This window comes from Lynx rufus, unplaced genomic scaffold (assembly GCF_022079265.1).
Source record: "Lynx rufus isolate CCGP_SWC_20201006 ecotype Redwood Valley unplaced genomic scaffold, mLynRuf1.p SCAF_58, whole genome shotgun sequence".
Taxonomy (NCBI): domain Eukaryota; kingdom Metazoa; phylum Chordata; class Mammalia; order Carnivora; family Felidae; genus Lynx; species Lynx rufus.
In genome coordinates this window covers 315,973-332,730 of record NW_025814876.1, presented here as the reverse complement: position 1 = coordinate 332,730, position 16,758 = coordinate 315,973, and the positions used below count along the sequence as shown (strand labels likewise).

General features: G+C 64.8%; 1 protein-coding gene across 15 annotated transcripts; it reads left to right on the top strand.

The window, feature by feature from the left end:
* The first annotated feature begins 828 nt into the window (after nucleotides 1-828).
* TNNT3 (troponin T3, fast skeletal type) lies at nucleotides 829-14,261 on the top strand. Of its 15 annotated transcripts, none has more exons than XM_047101154.1 (16): nucleotides 829-845; nucleotides 1,019-1,032; nucleotides 1,554-1,571; nucleotides 2,629-2,646; nucleotides 2,799-2,813; nucleotides 3,800-3,814; nucleotides 4,030-4,044; nucleotides 6,478-6,496; nucleotides 8,872-8,917; nucleotides 10,111-10,227; nucleotides 10,330-10,407; nucleotides 10,527-10,640; nucleotides 10,738-10,847; nucleotides 10,967-11,057; nucleotides 12,753-12,793; nucleotides 14,207-14,261. In XM_047101154.1, exons 1-16 carry the CDS (start codon nucleotides 829-831, stop codon nucleotides 14,259-14,261), a joined length of 783 nt encoding a protein of 260 aa, XP_046957110.1. The 15 variants fall into 15 exon arrangements, with proteins under 15 accessions (XP_046957110.1, XP_046957109.1, XP_046957114.1 ...); XM_047101153.1 differs by having other exon boundaries at nucleotides 2,629-2,655; nucleotides 2,802-2,813; nucleotides 3,803-3,814; XM_047101158.1 differs by lacking the exon at nucleotides 3,800-3,814.
* The last annotated feature ends 2,497 nt before the right edge of the window (nucleotides 14,262-16,758 follow it).

The window sequence follows — 16,758 nt, the reverse complement described above, 5'->3', positions numbered from 1 at the left end:
CCCTGCAGACGTTGACAAATTCAAGAGCGTCCGAGGGGCCTGGGAAAGCAGGCCGGGGAGGGCCAGCCAGATGGGGCCTCCACTCCGTTCGCGCTCGGGCCCCGGGCTGGGGGCACGCGGCCGCGGCCAGATCCCGTCCCCGTGAGCTCGGGGGGAGGTGGGGAGACGAGGAGACGGAACGGCTCGTACGTTCTTGTGATTTGGAGAGAGGGGGCTGCACAGGGCCCTGGGGGTGCCCAGGGCACCCCAGAAGGAAGCAGTGGGGTCCCTGCAAGAAAGCATCAATGGAGGAAGGGAGCTTGGAGCTCACACCAGGAGAGGCTGTCACAGGGGTGGCGGGGGCCGGGCACACACACTGGGGGAGCTGGGCTCTGTAATCTAGGGGCTCCTGGGGAGCCCCCCGACCTCGGCCCAAAGGCACAGCCCATCACGAAGCGGGTTTTGAGTCCGCGTCAGCAGGGTTTCCCTGCTGTCCAAAGCAGCCTAGACGCCCCTCCTCGGGGAGTGCTCTACAGAGGATGTCGGCCCTGGGTGGGGGTGGACGCCACGACCTTCCAGCATCCCGTCCAACTCTGCGATTCCAAGCTCCAGGCTGGAGCCGGGGCAGGAAGGGGGGCAGGGTGGGAGCAGAGTCCGGCGAGGAGGGCTGTGGGGGCCTGGGGAGGAGGCCCGCCCAAGGCCGGACACTTGGCCTCCACCCTGTCCTTGGACGTCCCCTCACACCCCCAGCCCTAAGAGCCCAGCGCGCGCCCACGCCAGCACTCCTAGACCAAGGCCTTCCTGACTCTCGTCTTGGTCCCCCCCCCCCACAGAAACAACCCTCCCACCATGTCGGACGAGGAAGTGTGAGTACCAGTCTGAGTAGCTGCCCGCCCCGTGTGGGCCCCTGGACCTGAGCTGTGTTCAGAGGCCAGAGGACCTGCTGGTGTTGGTTACAAGCCGCTGAGTGAAAGCCTACCTCACCCCTTCTCTCTCTCTCTCCCCCCCCTCTCTCTTTCTTACCCTCTACCCCCAACAGTGAGCAGGTGGAGGGTAAGTGTCAAACGATCTCCTCTCTGCGTCCACCCCAGACGGAAAGCTCACACTTGAGGCAGGCCCGTCCAACTGTTGACAACGTGGCTGTCCTTGGGGACCCCTGGCGGGGAACCCCAAGAAGCGTCACGGTCCGCGGCGGGTGCTAGACCGACCCCCCTCTGAACATGGGCTCCCCACTCCCGCCCCTGTGGCTGGGACCCCCTCTTTCTCCAAGGACATGTCCCCGAGATGTGGTCACATGAAAACCCTGCCCCGTATGCCCAGCCTGTCCCGCTGGCTCTCGGGGGTGGCATCCGGGAGGGGGTCCCGGGCCCTGGCGGCCCCTTCACCTCACCCAGCAGGACCTGGGTGCCCCAGCACCAGACCCCCCAGCCCTGCGGGCTTTTCTCCCCTGGAGCTGGCGGCCTCCTCGGGGCCCAGGGACCCCCGGTCCCCATCCTCAGGGTTCCGGGGCTGGGGCAGCTGGCTCCGGGCCCCCCGCCCCCCGCTGACACGGCCCCTGTGTTACCCCATTGCAGAGCAGTACGAGGAAGAAGGTAACTCTGGGAGCCCCGCACGCCCCCCACCCCGACCCAGCGGCCCCGCCGCCCCTTAGCTCAGAACCTCTGCTTGCGGCTCGGCCTCATCCGCGCTGGACTTCGGCTCCCGGAGCCCGTCCGTTGGTTAACTGTGTGTCTCATCATTAACTACTCTCCGACGTCCCTGCTGACCTCCCGTCTCTTAATCCACTAATAGAAAATCCTTCGTTCCTGCACATCCCCGTGGTGCTGCAGGGACTGAGCTGACACGTGCCGGTTAAGACTCACCCTCACCGACATCAAGGGCCGGGTGGTGTGGACCCTGCTTGTCCCTCTCTCTGTCTCCGTCTCTGTCTCTCGCTCTCTCTGTCTGACTCTTTCTCTCTGTCTGTCTCTGTCTCTCCCTCTCTCTGCCTCTGTCTCTCTGTCTGTCTCTGTGTCCCTGTCTCTCTCAGCATCCCCGCCTTGGGGCATAAGCTTCGGGCCGATCTGGAGCCCCCTCCCTCGCTTGGGCTGGCGTCTGGGGGGGAGGCCGGCGGTCGTGCCTGGGCGGGTGCGGAACAAAGGGGTGCCGCGGCACCCAGGAACCGTGCGGGAGGCGTCCCCGCACCCTCACCAGGCTGGGCCGTGAGGCGCTCTGGGTGCTATGTTCTATGTTTTGAACATGTTTTGAAAACACTTCGCTACCCTAACCACGTAAGCAAAACGTTCCTTTTTGTGCCAAAAAGGTGGAAAGGCTCCTCTCTGAGTGGGACGCGTGGTCCTGGGGAACTGCCCCTTCCCCAGCGAAGGCCCCCCTGCCCCCATTTCCGCCAAAACCCTCCCACACAGACACCCCCGTGTCGGGGCAGGCGGGTGGCCGCGGTCCCACGACCCCAAGGAGGCAGCAAAGGGCCCGAGGGTGCTCACGGGACAGAGGCAGAGTCCAGGCCCAGGTCTCCCGGGCTCACCACCTCCAGCCTGGAGCACCCACTGCCCCTTCTCCCCAAGGGCCCGCTCCTGCCACTGCTCATGCTCCCCCCTAATGACTGTCCTTGTTCCCTCTCTCCCTCCTGTCCCGCGGCTCCCACCTCAGAAGAGGCCCAGGAGGAAGGTAAGTGGGGTCCAGGAGCCCGGCCCCCACGACACCCTCAGCCCTTCTGCCCCCCGCGTGTCCCCACCCCCTAAGGACGTGCCGTGTGCTCTTGGCCTAACCTCTCCTCTCTCCTCCCGCCGCCCGCACGCCCGGCGCCCCTCCACCCGCAGAAGTCCATAAAGAAGGTACGAAGACACAGGACTTCTGGTCCCCATGTGGGGCCCGGGTCTGGCTGGAGCCCACGCAGGGCGGGGGAGAGGGCGGGGAGGCAGCGAGGTGCCAGCCAGCAAAGGACTCCCACATGTGGCCCTAACAACACCCACTAACCTTGGCCAACGCTTAACCAGAGAGGGGGGTCCCCGGGGCCACGCACCCTGTGAGAGGCAGGGCTGCGGATGGGCCCCAGGCCCCGGCACAGGGAGACCGGGTCAGTGGAGGCCTGGCCTCACCGTCCCTGGAAATATCCCTCCCCCGAGGGTGGGTAACCAAGAGCCCACGGCCGAATGTGACCCCTTGACCGGGTCGGGGCCCAAGCCAGAGGGCGGGTGAGTGCAGGATGATGGAGGAACAGCCCATCGTCCCCCAGCAGGGACACTGTCACTCCCCGGCCACCCCTCCGCCATGCCCCATGGGCCCCTCTTCAGGATCCAGGTGCACAGCAGCAGGGTAGGGGACCCTGTGCCCGGATGGGCGGGCTGAGCAGCCGAGCGTGTCCCTCGGAGGCTAGACAACAGGGCGGCGGGTGCCCCGCTCTGGGGCCGGCGGGAGGGGTGACCCCTGGGCTATAGGCCCTGCCCTCAGGACTCACGCTGCTACCTTACCAGGCCGCAGCCAGAGGCTGCCAGCCCCCGTCAGCCCTTCCCGGGGGGGCAGAGGACAGGCGGGGACCCCAGGGTCCCCCACAACCAGGGGTCTGCCACTCCACCCTGAGCCCTGCTCCCGGCAGATCAGCGAGGCAGGGACAGGAACGGGGAGGTGGGGGGCGGCAGTGCCCATGAACGCTGACGGTGCCTTGCTGGCTTCCCGCACGCTCCCCGCCCCTTGGCCTCGGCCGCTGACCCCCCGCCCCCCGAGTGGCGACCGGTGTTTCCATTAACCTGGGATCCTTCCTCCTCTGACCTCTGACCCACGCGTGGTGTTGCCTCTTGTTCCGTGGCCCTCCCTAACCTAGAAGTTCATGAACCAGGTATGTGCCATGACTTCAGTCCCGTGTGGGTGCCTGTGCACACGCGTGACCACGTGCGGGTGTGGCCAGGCGCCCAGGGGCCGAGTAACCTACTCACAGTGTGGTTCTGCTGGGCCCCGCCACCCCTCACCCCTGTCCCCCTCAGCCTTTGCCGAGGCTCACAGCTGATTTTCTCTCTCCCCCACCCCCACGGTGCCGTTCTGCTGCTCCCGCAGAGGAAGTCCAAGAAGGTATGCCCTGCCCCTGCCCCCCCCATCCCCGCCCTCCCCCACTTGCGGCCCGACTCCCGCCTCCTTCCCATGGGCTGAGGACAAGGTGGGAAACGTTAGGTCCTGGGTGCTGGCTCCGGTAAGACTGACTGGTGGCCTACAGGCTTCCTCCTGGCCCCCTGGCGGACAGCATTCCGGGGTTGCGGGGATGAGGCCCTTCCCGGGCCCCCGGCAGGCAGGTGGGGGTGGCCAGCCGGAGCCTGAGGGCAGAGCCCACGGCAGGGCGCTGGCCCCCAGAAGAGGATGCCGAGGTCCACCAGGACCCTCTGGACCCGACAGGTTCTGGTGGAGAAGAGCAGAGGGGGAGAGACAGGACAGCGCCTCGCCCTGCCCCAGAGAGCACATCAGAGAGGGGGCGTCAGGAGAGTTGAGGTCGAGGGGAGGGTGGGCGGCCACATGGGGTGAAGCGGAAAGTCAGGCTGGGGCCCCAGGCAGGATGGCGGTGACCTGGAACAGCCAGGGGCCTCGCGTGCAAAGGAGCGATCAGGTCCCACATCCCACCCAGCACCTGGGTCGGGGCCAGACACACCCTTGGCGGGAGGAGGCCCCTGGGGGGGGGGGGGGCCGTGCCGGGGTGGAGGCCAGGGAGACGCGGGTTCGAGTCAGGGGCTCGAGCTGTCTGCAGTCCCTCCCCTCGGCGGGGCTGCGGGGGCCTCCTGGCTGAGCCTGAACCCTGAGCACAACCCTGAGCCCGTCTTCCCTTCTCCGGCCTCAGAGAGGCTGCCCGGGGTGGGGGGCGGTGAGGGGTGCTGACCCTGGGCTTGGTGGGCAGATGCTGGGCTGCCCAGGTACAGGGGTCTGGGGAGCAGTCCTGCAGGGGCTAGAGGTCACCAGGTCACCCGGGACCCACCTTGAGACGGAGAGTCAAACAGGCAAGTGGGAGCGGGGTGGGGGGGGCTCCACCTGGGGGAGCTTTGCAGCACAGCCCCCCTAGCTCTCGGGGGCAGCCCCGGGACCTCTCCAGCTGGGCCCCCAGAGAAGGCAGACAGCTCAGAGGCGCCCCTTCCCCTTCCTTCTGCCGCTTGGTCAGTTTCCTGCTCCCAAAGCACCCCCTCCTCCCACCCAGTTTCCCCCGCGCTCTCAGCCCCCCGCCAGGGTGCTGTTTGTGGGTGTGTGGCAGGCTCCTAAGCACCCCGGGTGAGCCCAAGCCGAGGGGGACACGTGGGGGTACGCCAAGTGCACGTGCAGCCAGACCCCCCCCCCACCCCCACCCCTGGTCGGCCAAGGGCACAGGCAGGGGAGCAGGTGGTCAAAGCCGAGTTCTCAGCCCGGCCTCTCTGGGTCGTGTAGGCTGAAGGCAGTACGGTGGACCCTTCATCTCTCTGAAGGGCCCCGAGCGGACAGCGAGGCACAAGGGTCAGGCAACTGTTAGACATCTGCAGACCCCAGGCTGTGTCCCCGCCAGCCAGGACCTCCCCAAGGCCGGAGGCGGGGGACAGGGTGGCCAAAGGAAGCAGCCCCGCGGGAGGGCAGCCAGGCTCAGGCAAGCAGGTCGGGGAGGGGGGTAGCGTGGGGACTGGAGATCTCAGCGTGGATGGCCCCACGGCAGGCCCCCCGAAGCACCCACCCTCAGCTGCAAGGCTCCCAAGTTAGGGAGGGTCTCAGCTTTCCCAGACGGGCTCTGCCGGCCCCGGTGGACAGACTCAGAGAAGCCCGGGGCTCAGCCTGCCGGGGACGTCCGCTCGCCACCAGGCCTCCCCATCACGGCCGCCCTCAGCTCCTGCGTCCGGTCCCCAGACAGCCAGGGCACTGGTGGGGTCCGGGTGCTGTCCCTGGCTGGCGTCGGCCCCCACGGCCCCCGTACCCTCGGCCCCCGCCTCCCCAGAGGAGCAGAGGGAGGGTGAGGGAGGCAAGGGCCCCTGGCCGGACCCTTAGAGAGGACACACTGGGCCTGTACCCCTCTCCTTCGCCCGCCTGTCTGTCTTCCTCCCGACGGCCAGGCCGGCTGCTGGCATGGCGTCCACCGTGGGGCACGGCTTTCCCGGGCCTCGCACACGCTGTCCAGTTCCTATTTCTGCCCGGCACAGAGGTGGGGTGGTCAGAGGGGACCGGGCGCCTGGACAGGGGGTGCCTCCTCTCTTCCTCCTCGATCCCCCGAGGATGCCGTGCCCCTGGAGTCCGTTCCCTCCTTCCTCCCTCGTTCCCCCTCCCGTGCCACATCCTGGTCCACACGCCCGAGCTCTCCTCCTGGGACCCCACAGGGACTTTCTCTTGCTGCTGGCGGGCAGGCATATGGGTGGTAGGCTCGGCTGGAGGGGGAGAGGCAGGCGGGCGTGCAGGCAGGAGCCCCCAGCCCCCAGCCGGGTGGCCCCAAGGGGCCTGTGAGCAGGAGCAGGCCACCGGGCTCATCCGGGTCTCTCTCCCCTCTCCCCATGCCGGCGCCGCGGTGTCCAGAGGAGAAACCGAGACCCAGGTGAGTGTGGGGCCCGGGCAGGGCTGGACACCAGGGTGGGCCGGAGGCAGGGGGCACCTGGGAAACTGGGGTCCCGTGGAAGACAACGCCTTTGGGCTCTGTGGGGGACGAAACCCCAAACCCCTTCGAGAAGGTGGCTGCTTCTTTGCTCCCTGGTTGGGTGTTTAAAGCTCTAGACCTCCGGTGAAGGTCCTTGATGAAAATGGGGTTATTTGGTGCCTTCCCCCCAGGCGGGGAGCAGAGACGATCGCTGGGGGTACGGTGGGGCGTCCCCACCCGTTCGTCCAGTGTGGGCAAGGAAGGCTTTCTGTAAGAGGAGGCTGGGGGGCCAAGGGAGGACGGGGAACAGGGGGTCGGGGGAGACAGGGCAGAGAGAGGGAGGCACAGCGGAGCTCCCCTCTTGCTCCCCGGCCCCCACTGCGCGCGGCCTGCGGTGGGGTTCTCCCGGCCCTAGACGTGAGGCACCCTTGAGAGGGGCTGGAGGGAGGGTCTTGCCCCGTGGCCCCTTCAGAAGAAAACCGCGAGTGGACCCACCGCCCCCGCTGGGGCCTCTGGGGAGCCATCGTCCTGGTGTGGATGGTCTTTCCCTCCTTCGACCTGCTCGTGAGTATTTCAGGGATTTGTTTTTTTAACCCAAGTCTTCACCAGCACGTGCCCGGGGTTCGCGCCCACCTGGGGAGCGCTCCGGGGTCCGGGGGGCTGCGGCGCGCTCCGGGTACAGCCAGCATATTTCCACCCACTGCACTTTATTTTTCTGCTATTTTAAATAAAGCTGCCGGGTCACAAGATATTTTCTAGCTTTAAAAAAATGTTTGTGTTTTCATTATGAAAATAAAACACCTCATTAAAGAAAATTTGGAAAATACGTAAAAGTCCAATGAAGAAAGAAAATCATCTATAACTCTCCCCGCCCGCCAGCCAGACTGCGGGAAAAGGCAGAAAAGAATAAAAGCCTTACTTCTTCCTACTCTTTCCATGCATAGGGCTCGGAAAAAAAGATTTAAACTCTGAGCCGTTTTTCAAACATCGTACTGTCTATACAAACTTCAATTCTGCTTTTTTAAATTTTAGCACTATTCATAAGTATTTTTCCATGTTTTTACATAGCCTTCTTAAATATTTTGAATGGCCACATAATATTCCATCAATTGGACAAACCATAATTTCTGGAACCGTTCGCCTTCTGCGGGACATTAAGGCTTCCCCCAATATTTTACTATCATAAATAACGCTGGGTGGAAAGCGTTTTCTGTCTTTCGGGTTATTTCCCTAGGCCACATTCCCAGAACTAGAATTACTGGGTCAAAGAGTATGAACGTCTTTCAGGCTTTTGACGTCCGTTGCCAAATTGCTTTCCACGGGGGCCGTGCCAGCGCGGGCTCCGACGTGGACGTGAGCGGGTCTGTGCCCCACGCTGCCGCGCCCGGGGACACTGATGGATGAGGAGGGCCTCTCGGGGCCGCTTCTGCTCCCATGCCTCCGATTGCTCCGGGAGAGCCTCTCCCGCACACTGCCTCACTGGCCGTCTTTCTTACCGAGACCTGGCATCGTGCACCTTCTGCCCATTTATCTAACGGCAAAGGCGTCTGCACGTTTTCTCAGCCATCGGTTTGCACAAGGATATAAGTCTTCTCTGTACTCGCTGAAAATATTTTTCTAGTCTGGGTTGGGCTCCCCCCCCCTTCCAATTTTTGCTTTTTTTTCACATACATAAGTTTTTCATTTGCATGGAGTCGTCTGGCCATCTTTCCCTTAGCGGGACCTTCTGGTGCTGCCGAGCTTAGAAAACCCTCTCCTGTTCCAGCATTTGGGTCCATATTCAGACCCACTTTCTTCTGTGGCTTGTTTTAAACAACTGTTGTTGTTGTCGTAACTCTTTGCTCCATCTGGAAAGCACTGGGGGCAGGGCCCGGGACCCGGGGGCCTCGTTTCTTCCTCAGACTGCTTTCTGTCCAGCCCCCTTTCTTTGGGTCCCCAGGAAGACAGTTTAAAGAGGGGCCGGAGACACATGAAGGGTCAGGATGGCCGTTCCCGACCACAGAGGCCAACGCCCCTCAGGGGTCTGCAGTGGCCAGCCTGTGTCTGGTCTGGCCTGCCTGCACTTCTTTCTTTGTTTGAGAAAGAAGGAGAGAGTGCCCTTCCTGGACAGACGGGGGTGAAACAGCCCTTTCGATGTCCAGATGTTGGCAAAACAGAGGGACGCAAAGAGGCTGAACTCTTCTCAAAGGGGTCAGGCCGCTCTGGGGACAGTGGGTTACACGCCTGACCAGGACACACACACTTGTCCTCAGCTGTCACCCAGGGGGAAGGGTGGGAGGGCCAGACCCCTGGTAGGTCTCTACCTACCCCTGCTCACAAGCCTCTCTCTTCTTCAGACTCACTGCTCCTAAGATCCCGGAAGGGGAGAAAGTAGACTTCGATGTAAGTTTATGGGACCCGGATCAACATGGCCTCCATTCTCAGACCCCCCAGCTTTCAGCCTACAGACAAGGCCTGGGAAGGTCATCTGCTCTCAAGCAGCCAGAGCCAGAACCTCCTGGTTCCAGGAAACTCTGCCTTAATTTATTTCTGGACCAAAGGAAACTCCCACAGTGTCAAGCATCTCTCTTCCCTCCTCTCCCATCCACCCACCCATCCATCCACCCATCTGTCCATCCATCTGTCCACCACCCATCTACCCATCCATCCATCCGTTCACTCGTCCATCCACCCATCCCTCCAACCATACATTCACCCATCGTTCATCCATTCACTCATCCATCCACCCATCCCTCCAACCATCTGTCCATCATCCGTCTACCCATCCGTCCAACTATATATTCACCCATCATCCATCCATTCACTCATCCATCCACCCATCCCTCCAACCATACATTCACCCATCGTCCATCCATTCACTCGTCCATCCACCCATCCCTCCAACCATCTGTCCATCATCCGTCTACCCATCCTTCCAACTATATATTCACCCATCATCCATCCATTCACTCATCCATCCACCCATCCCTCCAACCATACATTCACCCATCGTCCATCCATTCACTCGTCCATCCACCCATCCCTCCAACCATACATTCACCCATCGTTCATCCATTCACTCATCCATCCACCCATCCCTCCAACCATCTGTCCATCATCCGTCTACCCATCCATCCAACTATATATTCACCCATCATCCATCCATTCACTCATCCATCCACCCGTCCATCCACCCATCCATCCTTTCACCCACCCATCCGTCTGTCTATTCAATAAACTACCTCACTCACCAGTTCCCTCTCTGTCTGGCCCATGTGGAACATCTCTGAGGATGATAACGGGGCCAAGTCAGAGCCAGTCCATCCCAGGAGTGCTGATGACCTCAGGGCTTTGCGGGGCCCCGATTTACCCACAGGGAGGGCAACATTCCCACCCTGGGGCTAAGGGATCAGGTCGCCTTTGGGCCTCAGGAGGGCAATGGCCATGGGAACACGGTGAGGGCAAAACGTCCCTGGCCACCCTCGTGTTGGCCAGAGGAGACAGGGCGCCCCTGCCGGAGCACGGGAAGGGGCCGCCTGCCGCGCGGGGGGGTCCGGCGGGAGGAGCTGGAGACGAGGGGCCTCTTCCACCCACAGGACATCCAGAAGAAGCGCCAGAACAAGGACCTCATGGAGCTGCAGGCTCTCATCGACAGCCACTTTGAGGCTCGGAAGAAGGAGGAGGAGGAGCTGATCGCCCTCAAGGAGAGAATCGTGAGTCGGGGCCCTTCTGGGGGGAGGCGGGGGCGGGCGGTCGCCCCGGGGAGGGGGCGCCGGGGCCGGCGAGGCGAGGTTGACCTGCTCCTCCCGCCACAGGAGAAGCGCCGTGCGGAGCGAGCCGAACAGCAGAGGATCCGGGCCGAGAAGGAGCGGGAGCGCCAAAACCGGCTGGCGGTGAGCCGGGGGCCCCTTCCCCGCCCCGGACCCCGCGGGCCCCCGGCCGGGCTCCCCCTGTCCTGCGCGGCAGGTCCTCGAAGCCCGGCACTGAGGCCTCGGCGACGGGGTCTCTGCAGGAAGAGAAAGCCCGGAAGGAGGAGGAGGATGCCAAGAGGAGAGCGGAGGAAGACCTGAAGAAGAAGAAGGCCCTGTCCTCCATGGGCGCCAACTACAGCAGCTACCTGGCCAAGGTGAGCGCGGGCCCTCGGAGCCGCGGCGCTGACCGGCCTCCTGTCGGGGTGCGGCGCGCCCCTCCTGACGCCGGGCCCCTCTGCCGCGTCCCCTCAGGCCGACCAGAAGAGAGGCAAGAAGCAGACGGCCCGGGAGATGAAGAAGAAGGTTCTGGCAGAGAGGCGCAAGCCGCTCAACATCGACCACCTCAGCGAAGATAAGCTGAGGTGGGGCCGGGAGGGGGCGGGGCGCTGGCTCTCCCTGGCGACCCGAGGGGGACAGCGGGCGGCCTGGGTCCCGCCTTCCGGCGCTTACCGGCCCCGCCGCGCCTTTGCCGCCTTCCCAGGGACAAGGCCAAGGAACTCTGGGACACCCTGTACCAACTGGAGATCGACAAGTTCGAGTTTGGCGAGAAGCTGAAGCGCCAGAAATACGACGTGAGTGCGGACACCTTGGCCCTCGGGTCCCGGGGCGGCCACCTCCCCGCACCCCCGCGGCCTCGGTGCCCGGGACGCCCACGAGGGCCGTCCTCACGGGGCCTGGCCGCAGGCACCCTCCGGGGCCGCCTCCGTGTCCCGAGCGGTCGGCCTCACTCCGAGGGCCACAAGAGGAGCGGAGGGCAGAGGGGCCTCGGGGTCCAGGCTCCGAATCGCCCGGAGCCGGTGGACAGCTCGCCCCCGTATAGCACAGTTTCCTCTAGCACCAGGGTGGCCTCCTTGGATCCCATGGGGAGGCCCAGGCTCAGGTCCCCAAGCTGTCACCTCCTCGGGTCAGTGCAGGCACGAGGGCACACACCCCCCTCCAGCAGCTGGGAAAGGAGTCTGGGACTGAGTCCCCGGCAAGGTGGCTGCCTAGAGCTGCCCGGGTGGGGTTCACAACTCGGAACAGTGGCCCTGTGCAGATTCTGTCTCCCTGACGCCCCTCCAGCCCTGGGGAGGGGGCGCCGTCCTGGTGGCTGGGAGATAACCTGCCCTGTGCACACGCGACCCCGCCAGCTTCACCATCAGGGGCATGGTCCCCGCCGTCCGCTGTCCTCCAGGGTCCCTGGCGGGAGACGGCGCACACCCCAGGGGCATCTCCCACGGCTGTCGGCGCAGGCCGCCAGGAAAGCGGGCGTCCGGTGACTGGAGAACGCGGCTCCTTCTCGGGAGCCGCGCCGTAGGGCAATTCGCCTGGTCCGTCTCAGTTTCCTCACCTCTCCTAGAAGGAGGAGGGGCACCGGGGCCGCCCCCGGAGCACGCGTGTCCCTTCCGCGCCCAGGGTCAGGGACACCGCCGTCCTCTCCTGACGTTCCTCCGGGAGGCCCGGCGTGAAGGAGGGGGCTTCACCCGCACACGGCCCCCCTCGGGGTCCAGGGAGTCGAGTCGGGCACCCAGTGCCTCCCGACACACCTGTGAGCGACCCGCAGTGGGTCCCCAGGGGCCGGAAGAGCCACGAGGGCCCCCGCCTGGGCTAGCCCAGCACGCGGCAGGGCCCCGAAGCCTCAGCCACCCACCCAGCCGGCTAACCATCTCGGTCTTTCTAGATCATGAACATGCGGGCCAGAGTGGAGATGCTGGCCAAGTTGTAAGTAGCCAGGGTCCACCCTGGACCGGGCTCGTGGTGTGCGATGCACGGTGAGCCTCTCGCATGGCAAGCCTGGTTCGTGGAGGATGGCAGCGGAGGGCACGGGGACGGAGGCCGGCCTCCCGACCCCACCTCCTCCCCACCACCTGCAGCCCGCGGCTTCCGAGGTCGCCCTGCCGCCCTTGCCGGCAGGCAGGCGGGGAAGGGCCTTGCCCGCCCCAGCCAAGCCTCTCCGGGCGGTCAGGAGGAGGGAGCGAGAGGACCGGCTCCGACCGACCGGAGTCGGGGGGCTCCGCGAGGCTCGCCTCCCTCCCCACGCCCCCGCCCCGCATCCTGCCGCAGGCCCGCAGGTAAGTGGCCGGCTCCAGAGCGGCTGCGTGTGTCTCAGCCCAGGTCTCCAGCTCAGGCCGCCCAAAGTAAGTCAGAGGCACGAGCCCCGGGGCCGAGGGCCGCTGCCTTCCGAGCAGAGGAGCCGGGGCGCAGTAAGGCAGCAAGGCCTCAGGTGAAGAGGGTCACCGGCCCGGCCCTGCTCGAACTGCCAGGTAAGCCACCCGTATTCTTCACAGATCACCAACCTCAGGAGCCGCATCGATCAGGCCCAGAAGCAGTGAGTAACCCCCCCTGCCCGTCGCTCTGTGCCGGGCACATGGTGCCAGGGGGCTGGCCGGCTGCCGCCCCCCTGACCGGGGCCCGGCGCTTTCAGCCGGTCCCGGGGGCCGCCGCCCTCGACGGTAACAACACTAACTGGTGGGCCACTGGCGCCCGCGTGTCTGGAACCCGCACCCCCCGGGCCTGCAGCCTCCTCTGGCCCCTCCTCAGCCCAGAGCCCCGGGAGGAGGCCGCCTGGGGATTTGGGCCATCCTGGGCCGCCACCCCGACTCCCCAGCCGAGCGTTGCTCCAGATGCGACCTGCTTGGCTGCGGGCCCCCCTGGCCCCCGTTTCTTCAGACGGTGAGCCCTCCGTATGCAAAATCACCCGAGGTCCGTGGGACCCACGACCACAGACGCCAGGAAAGGCCTGGAGGAGCCCGCCGCCCCCAGGGTGGGCGCTCCAGTGCCCCCTGTGCTGGGGTTTTGCCTCCCAGTCTGATCACTGAGCCCGTTCACACCCCCACGGAGTGCAGTGTCCCCAGGACCGCTTGCCGTTGGGTTTCTCTCCCTCCTCCACCGGCCCCCGACTCCTTGCTGCTCCCAGGGCTGGGCTCCTCCGCCCCAGGGGACTGGCCAAGGGGACACCCTCCTCCCTGGGCTCTGTCACGGGGGTTGTGGCAGGCCTCGTGAGAGCCCTTCCGTGTGTGCCTGTGTGTGTGCGTGCATGTGCGTGAGGGTTCTCAGGCTGACCCCTGCGGGACGCGGGCCACGGGCATGGCCACCAGCACCAGGGTCTCCCCTGAAGCCACAGCCAGAAGTTGTCCCCGGAGCGTCAGCTTCTGGGACCTTGACCCAGCACCCAGCTCCCTGCTGGCTGCCTGATGTGCAACGTCAGTCAGACACAGCGGGCTCCTAAGGACCGCCATCCGGCAGGGCGCTGACCTTCCAGGGCCCGAGTCCACGAGGCCTGGCCTGCTGGCCCGGGGTCAGGGAACAAGGGACTGTCCTCAGCCTGTCCCGCCTCGGGAAGGCTGTGATCTGGGACGCACGGCACAGGCTCTCTCCAGGCCAAAGTAGCTGGGACAGTGAGAGCCATCTGTCCAGACAGCTTCCCTGGCAGGCTCCGGTCTGCCTGAGGGTGGCCCCCCGGAGCCCGAGCCCCTGGCAGGGGTTGGGGGGGTGCCCTGGGCTCGCTGCTCCCTCCACTAACCACACTAACCGTCCTGGCACAAGGCGCCCAGGCCCAGCCGGGCCAAGTGCAGGTGAGTCACCATTGCTTGAAATGTGTGCCCGGGGCTTGGGTGGGTGGGCTGAGCTGTCGGGGCCGGGGGGCTGCCGGGGGCGGGGGGGGGGCGCTGAGGAGGATCCAGGCCAGGGCCCCAACCCCCCCCCCCCCAGCCGCTCAAGACCAGCTTGCTTCCGTTTGCAGTAGCAAGAAGGCCGGAGCCCAGCCCAAGGGCAAGGTCGGCGGGCGCTGGAAGTGAAGCAGCCAGGGAAGCTTCCGGAGGCAGAGACCCTCGGCCCGTGCAGCCCACGCAGCAGCGCCCGGCCCCCAGACCCACCCCCGGGCACCCCCGACGTCTCTGTCCTCGCTGCCCCCACCTCCTGGGGCCTGTGAATAAAGCTAGCAGGCTCCCCTCCACTAAGCGTGTGCTGACTCCTGGACGGGGGGTGGGGGGGGCCCTGGGGGGCCTGGAGGAGGGGGCCGGGGGGGTGGCTTGGGAGGACAGGAGTGTGGGGTGGTCACCCTGCGGGCCGGGGGCCCGTGAGACACGGGGCGCTCACCTTCGGGGTCGGCCCGGGAGACGACCGGGCCCTGGGCCCAGGTCTGGGGCGCCCCACCCCGGCTCTGCCGGCGGCTTCCACATCTGTCCCCCACCCTGCGGCCCACGTGCCCCTCGGTTCCCCGCCTCAGCTGGGGTCTTTGCCCCCCGCCCCCGCCGTGAGCGGTCCCCCGCCGCCTGGGTCGGCTCTGAAGCCAGGTTGGGGTGGGAGAGCTTGGCTTTGGGAGGGTGTGGGAGGAGGGGGGCCGGAGCACACTGGGAGAGCTCACAGGCGTCCCCCGGAAACGTGGGGGGCAGACGCAGGGTCCAGAACAAGGGGGTGCACTCAGCCTGAGGGGCCTCTCGCCCGCGGAGGAAAGGAGCAGGAAAACACATTTCAGCGAGGGCAGACACAGCACACACAGACCCTTCTTTCTATATTATCAGACGGCACAGTGCACAACTGTGTAATAAATTTGAAAATCCTGACCAAACAGAATTATGGAAAATATAAATCACGAAAATTGGACGGAGACGTAGAGCCTCGCACAGCGAAGCATTCACGGAGGCGGCTTCAGAGCCCGGAGCCGCCCCCCGGGAGGGCTGCGCGGAGCCGAAGAACCCGAGAAGCGCGCCTTCCAGAGAGCCGCGGGGCGGCGGCGGGACCCGGGGCAAGGTCGAACCCCCAGGCGGCACGTGCCCGCCCCAGACACAGGGCCGCGCCCCAGACGGACGCCCGTGGTGCGTGGGGGCACCCCCCCGCCCCCCGCACACGCTCACAGATACACAGGCACGCGCGGGCCCCCCCACCCCCGCGCCCCAGCCCCGCCGGCACACCCGTGGGGAGCAGGTGAGATACACCAAGCGTGGCCCCTGAGCCGTACTGCAGAGACTCCAAGGTGAAGGCCTTCGCCGCACAGACGGCGGGATCCGCCCAGCCCACACCGCCGTCCCACCGCACGGCTTTCTTCTGAGAGGCGACAGCTGCCTGGGGAGACGGTCAGCCCGGGGCCGGGAGGGTCGGCTCACCCCAAGTTGTGCAGACACGGGCTGCCGGGAGCTGACCAGAACGCGGGCAACCACGGGCAACACGGACAGGTCCGGGATCTGAGCGGGAGGTTTGAAAGCACATCCCAAGTCGCCCACGGGTCAGGAGGATCAGAGTAGCGGGGGACAGACTTGAACCAGTCAGGTGTGGAAGACGGGCGTTGGCAGAAGCCTGTTCCTCCACCGGGGCACCCGGGGGGGCTCAGCCGGTTAAGCATCTGCCTCTTGGTTTCCGCTCACGGCATGATCTCACGGTTCTTGAGTTCAAGCCCCACGTGGGGCTCTGCACCGACAGCTCGGAGCCCGCTTGGGATTCTCTCTCTCTCCCTTCTCTCTGCTTCTCCCCTCCTCTCTCTCTCTCTCACTCTCTCCCCAAATAAATAAACTTGAAAATCTAAAAAAAAGAAAAAGAAAAAGAAGAAGGTTGTTTCTCTAAACCAGAGTACATGTGAAGCAATTTAGAAGCTGCCTGGGACCAGCACTTGGAGCCAGCCGTCAGCCCCCTGCGGCCAAGTGGACCCAGGCAGGGAACTTACTGGCATGTGTTTAGAAATGTCAACACATCTGGGGCGGAGCCTGGAGGCCGGGCTCTGCCGAGCAGCGGGCCGGCCGCGCTGGAAAAGCAGGGGAGAGACCCCCCCCCCAAACGCTCGTGTTAAACATCTAATTCAAGAAGTCAGAAGATGGGGCGCCTCGGTGGCTCAGTCGGTTGAGCACCTGACTTCGGCTCAGGTCACGATCTCAGGGTCTGTGGGTTCGAGCCCCGCGTCGGGCTCTGTGCCGGCAGCTCGGGGCCTGGACCTGCTTCGGATTCGGGGTCTCCCTCTCTCTCTTCCCCTCGCCCGGTCACGCTCTGTCTCTCTCTCAAAAATAAATAAACATTTAAAAAGTTTAAAAAAAAAAAAAGAAAGAAAGGAATCAGAAGAGTCAAAGATTGGTTTTGCAGAACTGGTGAAGTGATCCTACTTGAATCACCAAAAATACTAAGAACTTTTTTAAATGACGTCACGACCGAGGGGGTCCCCTCTGATGCGAAGGTAGTTTTATATTGGCAAGCAAGCCGTCCGGGGGACTCTTGAGACAGTCACCGAGCGGAGGCTTGGGGGAGACTTGGGGGAAACAGAACACAGTCAGTGAAGGCGATTCTCAGCCAATTAAGAGTCGAAGACGG

What these genes read in the sequence shown, in the direction of transcription:
- TNNT3 (XM_047101153.1), top strand. An exon ending in TCGCCCTCAAGGAGAGAATC is followed by an intron (nt 10,228 to 10,329) that starts GTGAGTCGGGGC and finishes CTCCCGCCACAG; the next exon opens with GAGAAGCGCCGTGCGGAGCG. An exon ending in ATCGATCAGGCCCAGAAGCA is followed by an intron (nt 12,794 to 14,206) that starts GTGAGTAACCCC and finishes TTCCGTTTGCAG; the next exon opens with TAGCAAGAAGGCCGGAGCCC.